The following is a 23,364-nucleotide window of genomic DNA, read 5'->3' as shown; positions in this document are numbered from 1 at the left end:
CTATAACTATATATAGTATGTGCATATATAATGTATATATATGCACTATATATACACTATATATGTATATATATATATACACACTATATATACTATAACTTACTATAACTTTCTTACTACAAAATAAAATTTCAACAAAAATTAATTCTTATGGGAAATAAAGGATTTACAGTTAAAAGTACGCCTCTCTCTCATCTTTGATAGCCTACATCGTTATTTTTAAAGGCTGCACTATAATTCATTTAACCAGTGTCTTAATGAATGGGCATTTAGGTGGTTCCTAGTCTTTCACTACTACAATCATGATAGCAATGGATGTTGTTGTGCACCTAGTTTTGCATACGACGTGAAGGCATAGTTGAAAAATAAACATCCAGAAGTAGAATTGCCTAGTTAAAGGATATGAACATTTAAAAGCTGACAAATATTTCCAAATTCTCCTCCAATAGGTTGTATCAATCAACGTAAGAGAGTCTTTGTTTCAGCTTCTGTTTCAGGGAGTCTAGGGTGATGCCTGGGCTTCTGGACGTTTTGAAAGCCCCACAGATGATTCCATTAAACCACCAGGGGTGAGATGCTGGTGATGGACCCAGACCTTATGTTCAGAGACCTTCCCAAGTGTACAGATTACTCTGTGCCTCCACCATCATGAACCAAATGCCGTCATCTTACTCTTGGGCTGGCAGATCATCTAACTGGTCTCCACACACCCACTTTCACCCCCTCCAGTCCATTCTCCCCAGCGCGGCCTGAGTCCACTGTCCAAAATGTGAATCAGCTCACATCACTCCCTCCCCCTGCCTGAGATCCTTTAATGCTTCGTGAGAGTCTTAGAATGAGACATGGAACCCGTGGCAAGGTCCGCAGGACCTGCCCGCAGCCTCATCTCATCCACTCTCCCCCAGCTCTGAGCACTTTCTTTCAGTACCTCAGTACCTCAGGAGCCCTCCCACCACGGGGCTTTGCACCACCCTTCCTCTGCCTCTCCTTCGTCCTCCACCGTCTCCAGATTTCTTTCCGGACCTCCTGGCACAGGGCCTCAAAGCACCAGGCGTGTGCCCTCTCTGAAGTATCCCACCATGACTGAACTGCTAGTTATGCGGCTGGTTTGGATATGTGCTGGCCTTCTCACTGGATGCGCTCACATGGGCTCTGATCTCCAGGAGACCGCAGGATCTATCTGTGTTCTTGCCTGTATCGCCCAGCACTGAATGCTGGCACACAAAAGACCCCCGGTAAACACCTGTTGGGTAAAAGGAAACATTTCCTGAGTTTCCCACTCTGAAAATCGTGGGTCACCAGCTCCACCTCACAGGGCTTTTGTGCAGATGTTTTAGAATGAGAGCCCATCGGGTGTGGATGCTGGCAGTAGGTGGGGCTCCCCACTCTCGCCCACCCACCAGCCTTGCAGAGTGCATAATTCATATTTGTTCACCAGTTTCTGCATGTCAGGGACGTTCTGGGTCACACATAAATTAAAGAGCCATATGTGGTAAATTAGAGAATGCCAAAGGTGTACTGTCGTTAACTTCCTGACCACAGGCTCTGCCTATTCAACCACCTTGGAGTCAGCTTTTCCCCAGAGCCAAAGATACTCCCCTCTAGGAAGGGACTTCAGTGGTTCCCTAACAGGCAAAGAGAGCCACCATCCTTCACTCACTATCAGAGGGTGCCTTCAGCCCGGAGGAGAATGGCGGGTACCCAGGGAGTTCAATCATTAAGCAAGTATTCACAGAGTGCTTCCTCTGTACCAGGCACTCTCCTTATTTTTGGGCTAGAAGGGACCTTGGAGATGAACTGGTCCAATCCCTTCATTTTAGAGTTGAGGAAACTGATGGCTAGAGATGGGGAATGACTTTCCCAAGGTCCCATAGCCTGCAGAGGTGAGTAGTGTCAGCTGCGCTGGGGGCAGAGGTGCGATTAGATCAGAAATCTATCACCTCCTTGTTCCCTGGTCCAGTTGCACACCCAGTGGTCATCCTAGCTCAGCAGTCTACTCAGACAGGCTGGTCAATTCCCAGAAGACAAACTAAAATAGTTTTCTCAAGGGAGGCCAGACCTCCAAATAGTTTAACGTACCTCTCAAGGCTGTAAGTGATCTGCCTCAGCTGCTTCCCCGGCTTGGCTCTCACCCATCTCCCTTTCACACTCAGTGCTCAGTACACTGAGCTTCCTTCAGTTCACTCTCTGGGTCCTGGGCTTCAGGGAGACGTGCTGTTTCCTCTGCCTGCAAAGCTCTTCCTCCTCTGTTTTAGTCTGTTCAGTCTGCTAAATATGGCGGCCTGGGCGGCTTATAAACAACAGAAATTTATTGCTCACAGTTCTGAAAACTGCAAGTCCGGATCAGGGTGCCAGCATGGTCAAGTGAGGGCCCTCTTCTGGGTTGCAGACTTCTCCTCTATCCTCACGTGGTGGAAGGGAATTTGGAGCCCTGTGGGATCTCTTTTTATAAGGGTACTAATCCCATTCATGAGGGCTCCATGCTCATCACCTCATAACCTCCCAAAGGCCCCACCTCCTAATACCATCATCTTTGGGGGTTAAGACTTCAACTTATGAATTTTGGGAGGACGCTAACATTCAGTCCATAATGCCCTCTCTCTCTGGCTAGCTCACTCCATCAATCTCTAGGCGTCAGATCAAATATCTCTTTCTCAGGAGAGCTTCTCTAGACTGGGTGCTCCTGTGGCACCTCTTCTTCCCACAGCACAACTCTCATCACATGGAATGGATGAGAAATATTTAATATTCTTCTTCCCTGAGAAACTTTAAACTCCGTCAGGGCAGAAACTGAAACTGCATCAACCCCAGGGATGTCCAGGACCCAGCACAATATGCCCAGCACACTGCAGGTACAGGGTAAATACTTGCAGAGAATGAGAATAAATGGACCAAGAGCTTAAGGAGGTACCTACACTCAAATCCAGAGAAGAGAGTGAGGACAGACTCGACTGGGAACCATCACTTAAACGAAATGGATGAGAGGACTTACGGGAAACCTCAGGATGCAGGAAGAAGACGTTTTCCCTCTAAAAGAAGGGTCCTCTTCCTTTCCTACCTAAGGGGGCAGGTCCACACATTTAAGTAAACCCTCATCACAAATGGGGTCTGCAATTTGTGATCAGGATGATTACAAGTTTCAGAACATCGTGCAGGTTTTTAGGGCCCAAGTTTAGCGGTCCTACACGCTGACATGGACGGTATCCCCACATCTGGATTCCACATCTGGTGAGTCACATATGTCTGTGGGGCAGCAATCATGGGGTAATGTGTTCCATGGACTTGCACCTCTGTGGTGATGACAGATAGCAATCCTGTATCTGGGGCTCCACGCAGGAGGTTATTAAAACCAACCTCAACCCCAGAGGGAAAAAGCCACAGTGGCCGCCTGCCAAGAGGGTAACCAAGGCCAAGAGATAGAATTACACCATTTTCTGGCTTTTTTATAATAAAACTAGGAGCAGCCAATTGTGTGCTAACTCTGTATAGGCTTTTGCTCAGACAAAATGAGAAGTGGCTGAACGAAGACATACTTTTAGAGGGCATCTCATTCTGAGAAAGAGATCCTGAAGCAGGTGACTTTGGGTCTAGTCCTGGCCCTACCACTGACCCCCAAGGCTAGCTTGGGGCTCCAGTTTCCTCCCTGTGCCTGTTTCCCACACAAGAAAGGAAAATCTCTAAGCTTCCTTCTGATCCATCAAGCCTATAATGTGAAAACACGAGGGTGAAGGTGGTCTTCTCCCCTCACTCCCCACTATCAACTGAATTGTGTGTGTATCTCTCCCCCCCAAATTCATAAGTTGAAGCCTAACCCCAATGTGATGGTAATTTGAGATTGAGCCTTTGGGAAGTGATTAGAGATACATAAGGTCATGAGGGTGGTGCCCCCATGATAGGATTAGTGCCCTTATGAGAAGAGACACCAGAGAACTTGTTCTCTCTCTGCTCTGTGAGGACGCAGCAAGAAGGCAGCTGTCTGCAAGCCAAGAAGAGGCAGGTACCTTGATATCAGACCTGTAGCCTTCAGAACTGTGAGAAAATAAATTTCCGTTCTTCAAGCCACCCAGCCCTTGGTACTTTGTTACGGCAGTCTGAGCAGACTACAACACTCCCCTTGCCTTGCTCAGGGCTGCTTCCACCCTTTAAAGTCAAGCTGGGGGCATAAGTCCTAGAGAGGCCTTGGCAGACTCACCTGCAGTGGCTGGACTAGGAGTACCCCAATCTAGGATTCCCAGTGCTCCATGGCTTGTGGCTCAGATCCCTGTCAGCGCCTTCCACTTGCCAGAGGACGGGGGGCTCCCTAGGGTAGCCCTTGGGCTCCTGAGTCTGACCCCTCCAAGGGGGCCCCGTCTCTGGGGTCCCTCCAAAGGGAGTAGGAGCAGGCCTGGCCCTAGGAGGTGGGTCTCCAGGCAGCAAGGCAGGGTGCTACCTCAGCCCTCTCCTCAGTGTCGGGGAGTCTAACTGTGGGGGTAAGACCAGAACGAGAGTATCTTAGGTGTTTATGGCAATTTACAAGCTCTCAAAGCACTTTGATGACTCTCTTTCCCTGTGCCACATGGCAACCCTGAGAGAGGCAGAAATGGTCATTCAGATGAGCAATCAGATCCAGAGAGGGTCAATTTCTTTGCCCAGAGTGGAAGGTATAGGATTTAAACTCAATCTTTGGGCTCTTAGTTCAGTATTCTTTCTACTCTGCCACACTGTTCCTCAGTCCTGTACACAGACAGCCACAGGGTGAGGCTGAGTTAAGAGAGTGCTGTGGAGAGGTCCCCATCAAGCCTGCAGGCACTGGAGCAGAGGAGCTCCCAGCAGGCCAGCAGGCAGAGAGGGCAGGAAGTTACCCATGGGGGATGATGTTGGCCATGGAATGGGTTTCCACTAGCAGTGGTGGGATAGGGAGGTTGCCCTAAGTGGAGACAGGATGGGCTGGAGGTATAGAACCTGCTCAGAGAATAGGGGGACTCACCCTCTTGAGGAACCAGAGGGAGCAAGGAAGACCTGGGGTGGGGCTCAAGAGCTGGAGGAAGGGGTTCTCTAATATTGCCAGATCAAGGGTTGTGACTGGAAATTTATTTGGGGAGACAGTGGAAAGCCACTGAAGATTACTGAGCAGGGAGTGGACCCTGTGCCAGGTGCCACAGGATAAATAGACAGGTGGTCTCTGACTCTCTCACTCACTGAACTTCATTGAGCATCTCCTGTGGGCCAGGCGTGGGAACTCAGACTCCAAATAAGACCTGGTCTCCGACCTCAAGGAGCTGCCAGGCCAGCAGGCTGTGTGCTCTGTGCACATGTAGCCTGTGGGGTCTTTCCTGGTGCTCAGATGCCCTTGGACCAGGTCTATCTCAGGGAAATTTCCAGGAGCCAGAGAGAGAAGGAGGCCTCTCAGCTGCAGCTTACAGAAGATACTACCCCATTTCCTCCCCACCTCGCTCCCTAGTCTGTGCATCAACCCCCCAAGGCAAGGAAAGCTCCTAGGGCAAATCTGGGCAATCAGAGCTTGGGGGCCAGGGGTTTGAGAGGAAGAAAGGATGGGCTTCACTCTAGAGGCCAGAGAGCTCAGGGGTATGGGGGGTAACAGCGTCCACTTGGTTCTAGAGTCCTAGGAACCTGGACTTGCTCTTCATGCTTCAGACAACATTCTGGAAGGTGAGTAAAGAGTTCTTCAGGCCACCTGCTATCAAGCCTCTAAGTGGAAGATGCCTTGACAAAAGGCCAAGGAAACCCTTATCTGCTGATCCAGGTCTGGCTGAACCCCAATTGGCTCCCCATCCACAGCCCAGCAGGCTTTACTAAAAAACGTGCAGTCATGTCACCAGACTCTTTGTCATCTGACACAGAGCTGGGAAACATACATCCCAACCCCCAGTTAACTATGACCACACTGAAAACATAGCCCATTATTACAGGACAGGGAAGCCAGACTGAATCATCCTGGGGCAGACAAAAGTCCTCAATTAGGGGAATAGCTCAAAACACATGTATCAGTTGGTGGCTCAAACGCATCTCTTATGTACCACCATTCCCAAAGATAATTCTAACCCATCTGATCATCTCAAAAGTTTTCATATGGACATACCATATAGAAATACAGACATTTCAAAATTCACTTCTAATTACATTGTTGAACATCTACTCACATGGATGATGGCACTGTACCTTTAGTTATAAATACAGTATAAATGAGAAAATGGGCAACATTTAAAAGAGTCAGTGGCATAACCCAGGTGTGAACCTAGGGAGGGAGGGAGAGGGGGCACACGATTGTAAGCAGAAGGGGGAACATTTCTTTGGAAGGGTATGAGGTTTTCTTAGAAGTCCTACAACTATCTTGTAGTCAACTCTTGATTATCACGGTAATGGGGAGGCCAAAAGAGCATGAATAATCTATGATGGAGAATTAAAACAAACCAATACAAAACTGTGCATCTGGCTTTGGCATGCAGGCAAATGTAGATGCAATTCGACACACTCTCTGTCTGCACCCGTGATGCTCAGACCCTCCCTGTGCTGGCCAGAGCAGCAGCCCAGGAGGCAGCTGGGCAGGCAGCCACAAGCAAGCTGTAAAATGGACAACCATTTGCCGAGACTCAAGAATCTATCCCAAACTAGGAAAACATTTTCTCACAGGCTGTATAGTTAGAGAGGCACACCCAGCTGTACAACCAGCTCACCTGCCCATGTGAACGGACAATATAAAAAGGTGGATAAATTAGGTTGTGACCACAATTGTATCAGTGGTCAGGGACTTGGCCCTATAACCAGGAAGACCAGCTTGATGAGGAAGGTAAATTACAGTCCTTTTCCTCCATTTCTGATCCCTTCTCTCAAAATGATTATCTCTTGTCTTTATCTTGGTCTACTTGGAAACAGGACTGCAGGGCAGAAAACACAGCATCCTTGAGTGAAGGAGAGAAGGAAAGAGGGAGGTCTGGGAGCTTTTTTTTTTTTTTTTTTTTGATTAATGGAGACAGGAGTTGGGACTGGCTGCAAGGAAATATGGACCCAGGAAACATCACTGCCAACTTCTCCACCTGTTGCCAGATTATCGGAATGGGGAGGAAGCTTGCTCAGGAGCCTCCCCTTCTCCCAGAACTGACTTTGGAGTCACACTGAGCGGAGTTTGAACCCTCCACTTAATAGCTGGTAACCTTAGGTTCTTTACTTGATCTGAACTGCAGTGTCCTCATCGTAAAATGGGGGTTCCACGGGATGTCAGAATGTGAGAATGCGTGTGTTTTGCCCAGTGGCTGGCATGAAGTTAGCAGTCAGTAAGGGATCCCCATTATTATTATTCTTGTGTAATGCAGGCTGGCTACCACTTTCTGCCAGATTAGGGGTAGAGACTAGAGAGCCAAGAAATAAGCTCGGTCAGCTTCAAAACGACTGAGGAAATAGGAAAAAGCTGTCTCAGGAAGGGTGGTAAGGAAGCTAGGGAGCACGGGGCGCAGGACCAGGGCTGAAATCACCAAGAGAGGCCTTAAGGCACGTTCACATGGGCCCAGTGAAACCCAGAGAGCGGACACACGACTACTGTCCCTCAGCGCACCCCACCCACGGATGCCTGTGCCCAGTGCCGCTTGTCGCCCGACCTCGGAACACTCACTGGCACAGGTCTTCCCATCGCTGCGGAGCACGTGTCCCTCGGGACACTGACAAGCGAAAGATCTATCCGTGTTGACACAGGAGTATTCGCAACCATGGTTGCTCAGCAAGCAGTAATCCGCCCCTGCCAAACCCAAGAGCCAGGTGAGGTCGTCAGCGAGGCCTCCGGGCCCCGACGACGGGAATGAAGTGCCCGTGATTCTTCTCCCCCGGCCCGGGAAGGCATGCAGTCCCCAGTGCACAGCCCCACGACCTCCCCGGGGCAGAGGAAAGCGGGGACTGCGACCTGCTGTCCTCTGCAGTCGTCGCGTTTTCCACGCCTGTTGCGAACCCTTTCCCTGTAAGAGAAGCGTGGAGGCGGACTCACTGGAGCAGGTCTTGAGGTCCTCGTTGATGAGGAAGCCTTCCGAGCACTGGCAGACGAAGGACTCCCCCGTGTTCAGACACAGCTGCTCACACCCGTGGTCCTGCTCCGCGCAGTGATCCACCCCTGCGGTTGTCACACACGAAAGCATTCACTAACCGAGGGGGCAGTGCCCGCCGGCAAGGCGGGATTCAGAAACAAAGCCTCCTCAAGAAAAAAAGAGAACGTTCTATCGGAACATTCAAAAAAATCAAAATAAATCACTAACTAAAACACAACCTCTTCCGCAGGGAGCACTGAGGAAGGCCTCATTCTACCCTGTGCAACTGGCATCTCCGGAAAATCCGCCTTGTTCGTTTTTCTTCCCACGTGTTTGTTTGGAGCGTAGAGCGCCCATGTGTTGGCGTTGAGCACAGCAGCTTTCCGGGCCAGCGCCCCGCACCATAACCCGCGATCCTCAGGGCGGCGCGGAGAGCAGGCGAGATTCCCGTCTCACAGGGAAAAGCGAGGCCCAGGAGGGCAGGCGGCTGCACAAAGCCACGCGGCTGACAGAGCACAGTGCTTAACTGCACAGCGCTTAACACTGTGGGCTCTGGCACCAAACTACCTGGGCTCAAATCCCACCTCTGCCATGTCCTAGTCGTGAGATGCTGGGCAATCATTTAGCCTCGCTGCCATGTTCCCGACTTGAGAAATGGGGATGCTGATGGCTGCTTTCTTAAAGGAATGTGTTGAGAAGTAGAGGAGTTGATACAGTAAAGCCCTCAGAACAGTAGCTGGCACACAGTAATCACTTAATGATTGCTTATTATCATTCAGTGTTGCTGGGAAAGAATTAATTGTATAGTTTCATTTATATCTGAAAATGAAAAAGTCAAAGTGTTTTTATCCCCCGTAACCAGGACACTCAGATTCAGAAAACAAACCCAAGCCAGGGCCTGCATGTGTGGCCGATCCTGGCCCCCAGCACTGCACAGCTGGCCCCACAGTGAACACACAGCTGTGGCAAAGGGCTCCCACAGACAGCCCTGCGGGCTGCCTCCCAGATTTCCTTGATGGAGAAAATGCACCCCTAGTGACTGGAGAGACACTGGAGGCCTTGTGCAGGGCCATCAAGTGGGCCTCTTTGACTCCTGCAGGGCCTGGAACTGGCATCTTCTGGAACATTCCACTGGTGGATGTGCCTTCCGCAAACATTTGCAGGACCTCAGGAGCCAAAGGCCTGTATTCACATCCTGGTTCCACCATTTACCAGTCACGTGACCCTGGGAAAGTGACTTCATCTTTTTGTGCTGCTGTTTCCCTGCCTTTCAACAGAGATAAGAATGGAGTTGCCTCAAAAGCTGTTGTGAGGATAAAGTGAGTGAGTGCCTGGAAAGTGTCCACGGCAGTGCCTGTGCAGAGTGAGCACCTCAGAGGGATTGCTGTCATTATGGGCTGGGGCTCCCTGAGCCCTCCAGGGGAACAGGATACCATGGCTTTCCGGGGACTCCTAGAAAGAAATGGCTTGGTTTACACTCTCTTGAAAGTGATTAGGTGGTCCTTCTTATCAGAACCCAGAAAGAAAGAATGGCATAATCTCTTCTGGCCTCTCCTCTGAGCTCTTCTAGACTCCCCCAAGACATGCTGGGAGGGAGAGGCAGGTCATGGTCCCTGGGGCTCTAGGTGGGCTCAGCCAGGTCATGCCCAGCCTGCCCCAGGATACCTGCCAGGGCTTTCAGCTGGCAGACCCACACTCCTGGGAGAAGGCAGAATGTACACAGATCCATCTTCACCAGGGTGTCTCCTTGTCAAATGGAAGACTTCCTGCTCCCCACTGGCTTCTCACAAGGATTTAGAGACATCTAGAGGCAAATGCAGATCAGTGCCAACTTTCTGGGTCAGAAGTTCTTTGACCGCCAAGAGCAGTCCTTAGAAAGCCTAATCGAGGCACTTTGTTCCCTCTGAAGACTAAGAGGCACAAGTTTTCCTGAGGACTGCTCTGTACCTAATACTTCATCTGTGAAACTTCCCCTCCTGGCAGTTTAGGGCCCAAATGCTCAACAGCTGCTCTGTTCTCCTTCACAATCTATCTCTGTCCCCATAACTGGAGCAGATGTGTGGCTTGCTGGGTGGAAAGCCACACAAAGGGCCCCTTCTATGCCAGCCGTGTCACCGAGCTCCTCTCCCAGCACACCAGGGTCACAGGCATCCACCGCAGTGCTCACGCACCCCCACCACTGCTGGCCTGGACCAGTGGAGACTGTGCCTCATGAAAAACGACAGAACCATCCAGCTGGCAAAGCCTGCAAGTTTCCGTGCATTTACGTCACCAAGTGGAGCTTTGTTGTGCCTCTTACACAAGGACATTAAGAAAAGGCTTCACAGAAACCCACGTTTCTCAGCTCCGCCCTCAGATCAGCTCTGCATAGCCTAAGTGCTTTCCGAGGTCTGTTTCTTCCAGTTTCTTTTCCCAACCTGGGGCCAGCACTGGTCACTCTCCCAGGTCCCTGATGATAATGAACTATTATCTTTATCTGTATGTTTTCTTTATGCCAGGCACACTGCTAAGAGATTGAAATGGTCCTGATTATCCCCTTAACAACTCTAGGAGATCAATACTATTATTATCTTCATTTTTTTAAACAGATGGGCAAATCAAAGCCGGGCAGGGTTAAATAACTTGCAGAGGTTCACAGGTCAAGTATGCAGCAGAGCTTGGATATAGATTCAGGGCGGTCTGACTTAATCAATGCTCTCAACAGCAAATAATAATAGTAGCTAATATTTATTGAGTGCTTGTTACATGTTTAGCAGCACTTTTCTAAGTGTTTTATACACATTGATTCTTTTAATCCTCACAACCCAATCTATGAGGTAGGTTGCATTAATAGTCCTATTTTATAGATGATGAAACTGAGGTAAGGAAAGCTAAGCCTGTCATATCATCAAGCCCAGGGAAAGCCAAGAGCCTCAGAAGTGCCTGGCTGCTAGTGAGCCCCCAGCCTGTGTGCGACCCTCGCCCTCCCGGCAGCTCCCCTGCCCCACGGCACACTCACGGCTGCAGGTCCTGCCGTTGGGGTCCAAGGTGTAGCCCCGGCGGCAGCGGCAGTAGTGGCCTTCCTCCGTGTTGACGCATTCGTGCTCACAGCCTGGTTTGTTCAGTGCACAGTAGTTGATTCCTGAGAGGAGAAGGAAAGACCCTTCTTCATGCTCTGGGCTTCTCCCAGGGCTAGGAGGTCAGCCCCTCCCCAGAAATATTCAGTAAATAAGGGGCTATGTAGGCCAGAGAGAAAAGAGCGCCTGCTCTCCTAGAGCTTCTGGGAAAGACAACCTGGTACCTGAAATGTACCTCTGGATTCTCCGGCATTGGACTCTTTCTACTTTAAGGGCCAAAGGGCTGAGAAATGGGTTGAGGGCCACAGTCCCCAGCCAATCCCCTTCCAAGAAAGATGGAAAAGCTGAGAAAATCCAGTCTCTTCTATGAGTTAACCTGATCACTAGAGCTCAAAGCATGTACGGAGCTGCTATCTGCAGTGACATCCCACAGCGACATGGGACAGTGCAAGGCAGAAGGAACAAAGCTGATCTTACAAGATATCCAGCTATTGCGGAAAGGCAGGAAATGGCAGTGACATTAAGAAGGGTCCAAATGCTTAACCTCGCTCTGAGTGAGATCATGGCAGCATCTGGATCAAGAACTTGGAGAAGACACATCTCTGATGCTGCCCCAGGATGTTGCAGTTCCATCCTGTGTAATATTCACCCCCATCCAAGCCATGTTTCTGCCAGCAGATGGAAGTGGCATCCTAACCAGCAGCCAATTACCAATTTCATTTCCTGGGAGAAAATGCTAAACCTGAAAAACCCCACACAGAGCAGGTTATGAGTGAGATGGAGAACTGTAAAAGAAAACAAAATGAGCTTGTGGAGGGCCTTTATGAGACTGGTGTTGGGGGAAAAGGTCACCACCAACCTCAGTGGCTGGGCTAAATCAGTTTACTGCATTGTTCTTTTTTCTGGGGATGTGGCAGCCACTGTTAGTTGCCCTGCCAAAAACCATTACGCTGTCTTTTTGGGACTAGAACCCTGACTCCCAAGGCATGAATCATGACTAGTCTAAGCCAGCCTGGCAACTATGTTCTCCTTTGTCAATGATTGGTCCAGAGGTGGAAATATGCCCTAGTTCTGGCCAGTGAGACCTAAGGAGAAATTTATTGGGGCCCTTAGGAAAGATTTCCCTTCCTGAAAAGACAAAGATGTATGAAGAGAAATGCCTTCTTCTACCCTCTCTCCTTTCTGTCTTTGGATCTAGTAGTTTGAAGATATGATGCCTGGAGCCACAGCAGCTGTCTTGTAGCCATGAGGCAACAACAATCAGGATGAAAAGTCAACATGCTTTAGCAGAGTAAAAGGATAGAAAGAGTCTGGGTTCTTGATAACATCAGTGAGTCACTGAGCCAACTCTGGGATCAACCACCCAGATCTGGATCTGTTAGGGAAAAAGTAAATATCCTTAAATGGCTTAAGAGACCATCAGTTGGATTTCCTATTTTACATGACAAAAAATCACCCTAACTGATACAGGAGAAATGATCTGAAACCATAAAGTAATGAACTGAGAAAGCACACATTTTATTTTTATTTATCATATCTCTGTCCAAAAAGTATTTGAGGAAGCTTACATACACAAATAACTTGAAGACGGAACATGTCACCCTCTTGCTTCAGTGGCTCCTCCCTGCCCTAGTTAACCTCTATCTTCATTCACAGGCAGCTCAACATCGTTTCCTCAGCGATGCCCTCAGTGAACTCCCTGATGAAGGAGTTCCAGGGGACCTCTCTTCCACAGCATGCATCACAATGGTTATGCAGCATTTTTTAAATGTGGTGCTTCAATGTCTGCTTCTTTCACAGACAGTGAGTTCCATGAGTAGGGACCATGTCATTTTTGTTTTTCTAATGACTGCATCATTAGAAGCAGTCCAATAATAGAATTAGTGATGATAATCATAGTTGCTACCATATCATAAGCACCTGCTTCAGAATTTCATTTGACTCTATAACTTATGTGCTATTATTATCCATTTTTTAAAGAAGAGGAGGAAACAGCGTTTTAGAAAGGTTAATAACTTACTCAGGACCCCACAGCTAGTAAAAATGGAGTTGTGAATGGAACCCACACCCGAGGGATCTCAGACCCATCCAAGGGGTCCATGATGCGCTGTCCCAGGTGACTGGTGGATGGAACTTTCCACGTGCATAGAGTATGGGCAGAAGTGGTTGCAGGCTGAGCACACAGAGACAATTCCCATAACATGCTGGGGCTGGCCTCAAAGAAGAGATGCCACCGCCTGTGTCATTGACTCCTTGGCACTCTCTACATAACTCATCCCTTCTGTGTGAGGAGAGCAGAAGTTGTTAGTTGTGTGCAGTTTCAGTTCACCCGCCCGGAACTCATCCTCACACGTATGGAACAGAATTGAATGCCAGGAAACAAGCAAAGAGCTTCAATGGCAATAAAACACCGGCCACATACAAACAAGCAACCGAGGAAACAGACACAGAACACAAAGGGCCCCATAGTCTGGGGCCACATGGTGTAGGCCTGCAGGAATCACTTCATTACACCATCAGAGAAAGGTGAAATTATCTTCAGTAAACTCTGCTTTAAAAAGGCGGCATTCAGCCACTGCGGAAAACTGTATGGAGGTTCCTCAAAAAATTAAACATAGATTTACCATTTGATCCAGGAATTCCACTTCTGGGTATACACCCAAAAGAATTGAAAGCAGAGACTCGAACAGATATTTTATGCCCACATTCATAGCAGCATCATTCACAATAGCCAAAAGGTAGAAGCAGCCCAAATGTCTACTGATGGAAGACGGGATAAACAAAATGTGGTGTACCCATACAATGGAATATTATTCCATTAAATTCCATAATATTCCGTATTATTCCTTCCTTAAAAAGGAAGGAAATTCTGACACATGCTACAACATAGATGAACCTTGAAGACATTATGCTAAGTGAAATAAGCCAGGCACCAAAGGACAAATATTTTATGATTCTATTTCTATGAGGCACCTAGAGTGGTCAGATTCATAGAGACAGAAAATGGAATGGTGGTTGCCAGGGGCTGGGGGGAGCGGGGGGAGTGGGGAGTTGCTGTTTAGCAGGTACAGAGTTTCAGTTTGAGGGGACGAAAAGTTCTGGAGCTGGGTGGTGATGATGGTTGCTAATAATGTGAATGTACTTAATGCCATGAACTGTACACTTAAAATGATCAATTTTATGTTACATATATTTTACCATAATTTTTAAAAAGCCAGTATTGTCTTTAAGAAAGATTTATATAAAAAAATAGTTAAACTGAAAAACATTCAGATTCTTAAGGATGTTATCCCTCAGCTATCTGGCAAACAGCAACTCGAAACTGTCTTCTCTGAACAGATCTTTATAGCAGAAGTGTAACTGTAGATCTTTGCCTTCTTGACACGCTTGAGTCATATTTCTTCACATGTGTATTATTTAGATAGTCATTCGCTCATTTATTCATTCAATCAGTATTTACTGAGTAGCTACTATGCACCCCATATCTGGTTCGGTCTCCTCACTGGCCGGGAAGCACTACACATGGGTCCGGCTTGGCTGCAGCTTTATCTGGTAAAGCCCAGAGTGTCCGTCCAGTAAACCCCTTTGTGGTCAGACAGCTGAACTGTCAGATAACAAATTAAACAGTGTTTATGAGTGCTAACTCATAAAAGAGTTGGAGACCTAACTGAGGAGGAAAGACATGAAAACATGAAAGATTAGTGACTCCAGACAGTAAATTATAAAGCCAACTGAGTGGCACAGATAGTAAGTTTCAGAAAAATTAGACAGGCAACAAAATGTTAAAGCAGGAAGTTGTGTTCCTTTGGTTTAGGAAATCCAGGTCCAGAGAAATAAAGCAGCCTGTCCAGGGTCACAGGGCCAGTGTGAGTGACACTGCCAAGACTGGCCCTCAGGTCTACTGGCTCCGTCCCACCTGTGGACCGCACCTCAGCTCTTCAGAGTGTGATGTCTCCAGCTCCAGGGATCACCAGCCATGGTGCCAGCATGAGCAATCCTGGAGCCCAGCACATGGGGTCACACCCACATCTGATTCCACCCTGGGGCCCCACCTACGTGGCCAGGGCAGTCCCAGTTTCTGTGCTTTGCATCACCGCCTTAATGATTTATGCCCTAAATCAATGACAGCACTTTCCAGAAGGAGAAATTATGCCTGGGAGTCGAGGAAGAACAAATTCTGCCCAAGACTCTTTTCTTCAGTAGGCGTCTGCTTTGAATTTTTTTTTCTAGTTAAATAGGATGACATCAAATTCCTTTGAAAAATAGATTCTTATTAGATTTGAAAATAGCCCACACCCATCTACCGTCTAGTAAATGTAAACGGCTGTAGCCTAAGCTTGAGATTTGTAACGCTCTCGAGATCCTCAGACCCCTAAAAGCAAACTCTGATTTTAAACCCAAATTCTTTGCTTCCCTCTTCCACATAATGCTCCAGAGAGACAGTGAGTGCTTACTTCCGCTAGCAGCTGTCTGCCATAATGGACCGAGTGCAAACATTAAGTCAGGGGCGGCTCTAAGAGGCTGACCTCAGGAGTCGAGGGCTGGGTTTGCAGCGAAGACAATGGAAAATGTAACGATGAGGCAGGATGTTGGGAGAGGGGCTGATGAGGACAACGAGTTTTAGAAATAAATTCCGTTTTTCTTGGATGAAAAAGTAGGACACCTGGCTACAGAGGAAATGGAGCTATAATCACCGAGTATTTATGAATGAGCGTTAGGGCCCCTGGACTGGGCCTCACTGCAAACAGACCCATCTGTGGGCCAATTTGTGGTGGTCAGACTATCGCCTTAGACCCTCCTCTTATTCCAAATGCCTTCCAGGCAGGATGTGGAGGGAGTGGCAGAGGTCGAGGGAGTCTTTAACCATTAGTGAGAGATGCAGAGCTTCAAGCAAATTCCCCTCCACTGATGGCCACATGCCTAGCTTGTTTCCTTTTCCCTCCATTAGTAACACACAGTCAAGCTTGAAACCACAGTGAGTGTCTGAGTTGAACCAGATCTAATTATCCCCCACATAAGAGATTTTGGCCCACAAATGTAAGTCCACCTGTGAGTGATTTTTCCGGGTTGTAGTCAACCACTGACACACTCCCCCCTAGAAAAAGGTGTAAATAGCACAGAGAGGAGCAGCCAGGCCAGAAACGTTGGCCCTCTAACATATTGTATGCGTGTGTGGTCTAACAGAAAATATTCCGTCTAATTGTTTCTGCATTCTGAATGCTCTCAGATAAAATTCTCATTTAAAGCCTGAATGTTTCCAGGGTTTGCATCCATGCAAGGCAATGGAAATTACCTTTTATAAGAGAGGCTCAGTTTCAAAATATGGCCTCTGCAACTGTACAAGGTTTAACACTTACTAGAATGAGCATGCAAGTTAATATGTGCTGTAAGCAGAATGTGGCTTATCTGGATTCAGCTATACAGACCATGGTGCTTTTCAAAAGAGATATTCGGTCAAACCTTTGAAAATTCAGTCCTCCAACACAGAACACTGGGGTACATATCATCAGGAAGAAGTCAATGAAGAAGCACATGAGAAAATACATCCCTAAATGGGAGCTCCAGTGAGTTCTGTAAACAACACTGTCAGGAGAACGTGAATAATTCAGTGTGCATAAGTGTGGACTGACTACGGGAATACTTTTTGAAAAAATCCACAACTTACATGCCTTAAAAAGGCCATCTTTCTAACAAGATTGAGTAATTCAAATAATAGTTGTAATTTCTCCAGGATAATAAATCTCAGAAAGATCCATTTACTCATTCATTCATACATTCAATAAATCTTGTCTCGCATCTACATGTGCCAAACACTTTGAGGCGTTGAGAATTCAACGATAAGAAAAAGATAAGAATCTCTGTCCTTTCGGACCTTCCATTCTAGTGGTCTCTTACGGACAGTCTGATTTAAAGAGATCCCATTTGGGGTCCAGGCTCTAGACCCCGGGCCAAGCCCCTTGATGTACCAGATGACAGGCATTTGAGTCACTCAGCACATGCTTAAGATCATTCTGCTGACACCGTGCACCTCTTGAATGCTGTGGGGATGCCTCAAGGTCTTATATTTTTTCTTCCTTCATATCAAAGAGGATAGAGCTGCAAGTTCCCTCCTCTTAGAAGCCATCAAGTGTCTTACCTTGTAGGACTGGAAGAAGCCAGCTCCTTTTCCTCCTGTCTCTGGGCCCAGGCTTTTCTTTCGCAAAGTCCCAAATACATGTCTTAGGGGTAGGGAGGAGAGTGCGCCCTTATTTTAGACAGGTGGGAGCTGCAACTTGGGCCTCAACTTTATTAAATGAATCCAATGGGCAGACCTCATCTATTCAACCTCTACAAATCATCGCCCTCACAGGATCAGGTGAGCCAAAAGGTAAAATAAAGGGCAGAATCATGTTAGTAAACACAAATTCTGAGTACAAGTATATCTGCTTAAGATTTTCAAGGAAAAGGAAAACCAGCGGGGCACTCAGCGGAACAGGCCCTTCTCCAACACCCAGTGCAACTTACTTCTGCAGCTTCTCTTATCTGGATTCAGCATGAAGCCTTTCAGGCAGCGGCAGGAATAGGAATCATCTGTGTTAACACACTCATGCTGACAGCCGTGATTACGCGAGGCACAGTGGTCTATCTCTGGGAAGAAAGAAAAATCATAAAAATGGCCAACAAAATGATAAATCTAGCATAGGAAAACCAAGGGATTTTCAGTCTTAACTTTTTCTAAACAGATAAATTCCCGTGACCTCAAACACTCACGCCATGAAGGGATCTCTCAGTGAGGCCATTTTCATGTTTAAGGATATGACCCCCGAGTAAGAGAACTTCCTTGACATGTTACAAAATGTTTATGCAACAAACAAATTTGCGAGGGTGGTTTTCTTGTCTTGCTTCATGTAAGAGTCACTAAAATGAGAGTGTCATTGGGTATTTTTCATGTCAGAGGCTGGGAAGAGAGAGCGTAACTGAATGTTTCATGGAATTTATACAATCAAAGCAATGAAATCTTCCCAAAGTCAAACTTCCAACCACTTAAACTCCTCAAACACTGAGCTGAACAGTAGGATACAAAATCAGATCCTGGGAAAAAGAAGGTCTAGTAGTGAAAGGCAAAGATGTTCTGAGCGCAAAATACCTCCTTCCTTACATGTCTGGACTCATCTGCACCTAAATCTTCTCAATGTTTCACAGTCTTGTGATCACTGGGTACAAATTAATTTAAACCAAAATATTCAGGAAAAAAAAAGTTACAGGAATTTTTTATAATGAGATTTTACTGAGGTTTTTTTTGTTTTTTGGTGAGGAAGATTGGTCCTGAGCTAACATCTGTTGCCAGTCTTCCTCTACTTTGTCTATGGGATGCTCCCACAGCATAGCCTGATGAGTGGTGTGTAGGTCCGTGCCCAGGATCTGAACCCGTGAATCCCAGGCTGCCGAAGCAGAGCACAGGAGCTTAACCACTATGCCACCGGGGCGGCCTCTTGTATAGCTATTTTCAGGTATGGAAAGAGACTTCTCTTGAAGTGTCTGATCAAAGTATATTGTTATAGTGGAACTTGGACGCATTGCTTAAAATTGGCTGAAATGATTGGCCACTGACTGGGTCTTAAGAGAAATCTTTTTGTTTTGATGAGGATTTTTATTGTTTTAATTACATATGTCATTCTCATAGTGAAGAGTTTGCTATAAATGAGTTTTCCTAGCCATTACCAAAGGAAACAAAGTAAGTAAGAGAAAGGCACACAATGTTGTGAAAGGAAAAACATTGAGAAGATGTCATTTCTTCCCAGTTGAAAGTCACGGAAATTTCAAACATATACAAAAGTGGACAGAATAGTATGATAAATCCATATATACATCACTCAGCTTCAAGAGACTCAATCTATGGCTGAACTTGTTTCAGCTATACTCCCATCCCCCATATTAGGATTCCATATTACTTTGAAGCAAACCCCAGAATTTACATAATTTTGTCCATAAATATTTCATAAAGTACCCTTAAAAGACTAGAATGCTTTAAAAAAATATAACTGCAATGTCATAATTGCATATAAAAGTACTAAAAGAACTCTTTTTTTTTGGAAACTATTTCAAAGTTATAGAAAGTTGTAAACATAAAAATATATGAAAGTAGGTACAAGAAACATCTATATACCCTCTACCCAGATTCATCTGTGTTAATTTTTTACCCTGTTTGCTTTATCATTTGCTCACCTCTCTGAACTATTTGAGGATAAGTTAGATACATCCTGGTCCTTTTGCCTCAAATGCCATGTGTGCTTCCTAAAAGCAGGGATATGTTCTTATACAGATCTTCCTCAACTTACCTATATCAGGCTATATCCTGATAAACCCATCATAGTTGAAAATACCATAAATCAAAAATGTATTTAATATACCTAACCTACCGAACACCATAGCTTAGCCTAGCCTACGTTAAACGTGCTCAGAACACTTACATTAGCCTACAGTTAGGCAAAATCATCTAACACAAAGCCTACTTTATAATAAAGTGTTGAACATCTCATATAATTTATTGCATACTGTACTGAAAGTGAAAAGGTTGTATGGGTGCAGAATGGTTGTAAGTGTATCTGTTGTTCACCCTTGTGATCACGTGGCTGACTGGGAGCTGTGGCTCGCTGCCACTGCCCAGCATCACGAGAGAGGATTGCACCGCATATTGCTAGTCAGAGAAAAGATCAAACTTCAAAATTCGAAGTACAGTTTCTACTGAATGCATATCCCTTTCGCACCATTGTAAAGTCAATAAATCGTAAATCAAACCATTGTAAGTTGAGGACCGTCTGTATAACCACAGTCCAGCTATAAACTTTATAAATATACAATGATACAATACTTCCATTTAATCTACATCTGTATTCTAGCCTTGTCAGTTGCTCTAATAATGTTCTTTATAGCATTTTTCACCCTCCAGTACAGGATCCAGTGTAGGGTCAGAGATTATATTTAGTTTTCATATATGCTTAGCCTCCTTTAACCTAGAACGATGTTGTCTAATGTGGCTATTTAAATTAAAATTGATTAAAATTAAATAAAATTAAGAGTTGAGGGGCCAGCCCCGTGGCCGAGTGGTTAAGTTTGTGTGCTCCACTTCGGCAGCCCAGGGTTTTGTGGGTTCGGATCCCGGGCATGGACATGGCCCCACTCATCAAGCCATGCTGAGGAGGCGTCCCACATAGCACGACCAGAAGGACCTACAACTAGAATATTACAACTATGTACTGGGGGGCTTTGGGAAGAAGAAGAAAAAAAAAAAGAATTGAGTCCCTCAGTTGCATTGGCCAGATCTCAAGTGCTCAATGGCCCTGGTAGCTTCTGACTGGCACATCGTATAGAACAGATAGGAAACAGTTTCATCGTCACAGAGCGTTCTATGTTTCATTGAGCTAAAATTAACAAAAAATAAACTCCACATATTTAAGACGAACAATTTGACAAATTTTGATGTACCTATGCTTCCTGAAACCAGCACTTCGACCAAGATAATTAACTTAAGCATTACTCTCAAAAGTTTCCTTGTGCCCCTTTCTAATTCTTTCTTCCCCACTCCCTCTACCCCAAATAATCATTAATCTTCTATTTGTCAAGATACATTAGTTTGCATTTTCTAGAATTTTATAAAAGTGGAATCATATGGAATGTATTCTTTTTGGTCTGGCTTCTTTCATTCATCATAATTATTTTGAGATTCATCCATGTTCATGTGTATGTCAATGGTTTGTTCCTTTTTATTGTGGAGTCGTATTTCATTATATGGACATACACAATTTGCTTATCCATTCACCTTCTGGTGGTATTTGAGTTGTTTCCAGTTTTGGGCTATCACAAATAAAGCAGTTATGAACGTTCATATACAAGTCTTTGTGTACACATATGCTTTCACTTTTCTTGCGTAAACATCTAGGAGTAGAATGTCTGGGTCATATGGTAGACGCATGCTTAATTTCTTCAACATTCCTGTCAGCAGTTTACAAGAGTTCCAGTTGCTCCACACCCTCATCAACATTTGGTAATGTTAGCCATTCCGTTAGGTGTAGTAGTAGTTATCTCATTGTGGTTTTATTTTGCATTTCCTTAATGACTAATACTGTTGAATGTATTTTCATATGCTTATTTGCCATCTATATTTTCTTTGGTGAAGTATCTGTTCAAATCTTTTGCACATTTTTATTAGGTTGTTTGTCTCCTTATTATTAAGTTTTAAGAGTTCTTTATATATTCTAAATACAAATCCTTTGTTGGATAAACATTTTGCAAATATTTTTTCCCTGTCTGTGGCTTATCTTTTCATTTAGTAATAGTATCTTTTGAAGAATGGAAGTTTTAATTCTGAAGTTCAATTTATTCATTTTTTATTTTTATAGTTTGTGCTTTTTGTGCCCTAACTAAGATACATTTGCCCAAACCAGGGTCAAAAAGATCTTCTCCTATTTGTTCTAGAATTTTTATAGTTTTCACTCTTATATTTAACTTTAAAATCCATTTCAAGGCAATTTCTGTATGTGGTGTGAGGTAAGGGTCAAGTCCCTTTTCTTCTGGCATATGGCAATCTAATTGTTGCAGCACCATTTGTTGAAGACATCATCCTTTCCCCCATGAAATACCTGGGCACCTTTGCTGAAAATCATTCCACCATATATATGTAGGTCTATTTCTGGACTCTATTCTGTTCCATTGATCTATATGTTCATCTTTACTCCAATACCACACTATCTTGATTACTGTTGCTTCATGATTAGTCTTAAAAATCAGGTAGTTTAAGTCCTCCAACTTTGTTCATCTTTTTTCAAAATTAATTTGACTATTTTAGTCCTTTGCATTTCCACATGTTTTAGAATCAGCTTGTCACTTTCTACAAAAAAGCATACTATAATTATGATAGATACTGCTTTGACCTACAGATTAATTTGGAAAGGACAGACATCTTAACAATATTGAGTCTTCTAATTCACAAACATGATATATCTGTTTAGTTAAGTGTTCTTTAACTTCCCTTAGCAATATTTTGTAGCTTTCAGTGTACAAGTCTTTCATATCTTTTGTCAAGTTTATCCCTAGTGATTACATATTTTTGATACTATTGTAAATGCTATTTTTTAATTTTAACTTTTGATTTTCGATTGAAAGTACACAAAAATAGTTGTTTTTGTATATTGACCTTGTATCCTGCAGTCTTGCTAAACTCACTTAATAGTTCTAGTAGTGTTTTTGTCGATTCCATTGGATTTTCTACATAGATCATCATGTCGTCTGTCAATAAAGATGGTTTTAATCCTTCCTCTCCAATCTAGATTCCATTTCATTTTCCTTCCTTACTACACTGGCTAGAATCTTTAGTACAATGCTAAATAGAAGTGGTTAGAGTAGATATCTTATTTTGTTCCCGATCTTATAAGGAAAGCATTCAGTCTTTCATCATTAAATATGATGGTAGCTGATGGCTTTTTCACTGATGCATTTTCAAATTGAGGCAGTTACCTTCACTCTAATTTGCTGAGAGGTTTTTTTAAAATGATAAATGAATGTTAAATCTTGTCCAATGCTCTTTTTTTGTATCTATTGAGATGGATCATATGGTTTTTGCTTTTTAGTATGTTAATATTGTGAATTAATTTTGATCAAGTTATGAATGTTAAACCAACCTTGAATTCCTAGGATAAATCCCACTAGGTCATGATGTATTACCATTTTTAGATATTGTGTAATTTGATTGCTAAAATTATTTAAGGAACTTTTGCATGTATTTCATAGGGGACATTTGTGTGTAGTTTTATTTTCTTGCAGTGTCTTTTTCTGGTTTTGGTATCTGAGTAATGGTAGGCCTCATAGAATACATTAAAAAATGTTCCTCCTCTTCAGTTTTCTGGAAGAATTTGTAGAATCTCATATGAGTTCTTCCTCAAATGTTTGGTATAATTCATCAGTTAAGCCAACTAGGCCTGGAGTTTTCTCTGTGGGAAGGTTTAAGTCCAAGTTTAATTTTTTAACAGACAGAGACCTATTCATCTATTTCTTCAGTAGTGTGTGTCTTTCAAGGAATTTGTCCATTTAAACTAAGTTGCTGAAGTTACTGACATAAATTTGTTCATTATTTTCCCTTATTATCTTTTCAAGGTTTGCATGATCTGTAGTGATGTCCTCTCTCTCATTCCTGATATTGGTAATTTGTGTTTTCTCTTTTTTTCCTCTGACCAGTCTGGTTAGAGGTTTATCAATTTTATTGATCTCAAAAAATCACCTCTTGGTTTTACCAGTTTCTCTATTGGTTCTCTGTTCTCTATTTC

At 44.7% G+C, this 23,364-nt stretch overlaps 1 protein-coding gene across 4 annotated transcripts in view; it reads right to left on the bottom strand.

The window, feature by feature from the left end:
• MATN2 (matrilin 2) overlaps positions 1–23,364 on the bottom strand; it is a 140,132-nt gene that overhangs the window by 18,393 nt on the left and 98,375 nt on the right. For 2 of the 4 annotated variants that reach the window (XM_014847769.3, XM_014847771.3), the window contains exons 7-10: positions 17,570–17,692; positions 11,008–11,130; positions 7,973–8,095; positions 7,607–7,729 (exon numbers count right to left, since the gene is read on the bottom strand). In XM_014847769.3, coding sequence (XP_014703255.2) covers positions 7,607–7,729; positions 7,973–8,095; positions 11,008–11,130; positions 17,570–17,692 — 492 coding nt within the window. The remainder of the gene's footprint in view (positions 1–7,606; positions 7,730–7,972; positions 8,096–11,007; positions 11,131–17,569; positions 17,693–23,364) is intronic. The other 2 variants (XM_014847772.3, XM_014847773.3) reach the window with 1 other exon arrangement.

The sequence above is a fragment of the Equus asinus genome, chromosome 12, assembly GCF_041296235.1.
Source record: "Equus asinus isolate D_3611 breed Donkey chromosome 12, EquAss-T2T_v2, whole genome shotgun sequence".
Lineage (NCBI taxonomy): Eukaryota > Metazoa > Chordata > Mammalia > Perissodactyla > Equidae > Equus > Equus asinus.
Note: the sequence above shows the minus strand (reverse complement) of the source record. Positions and strands in the feature narration are given on the sequence as shown.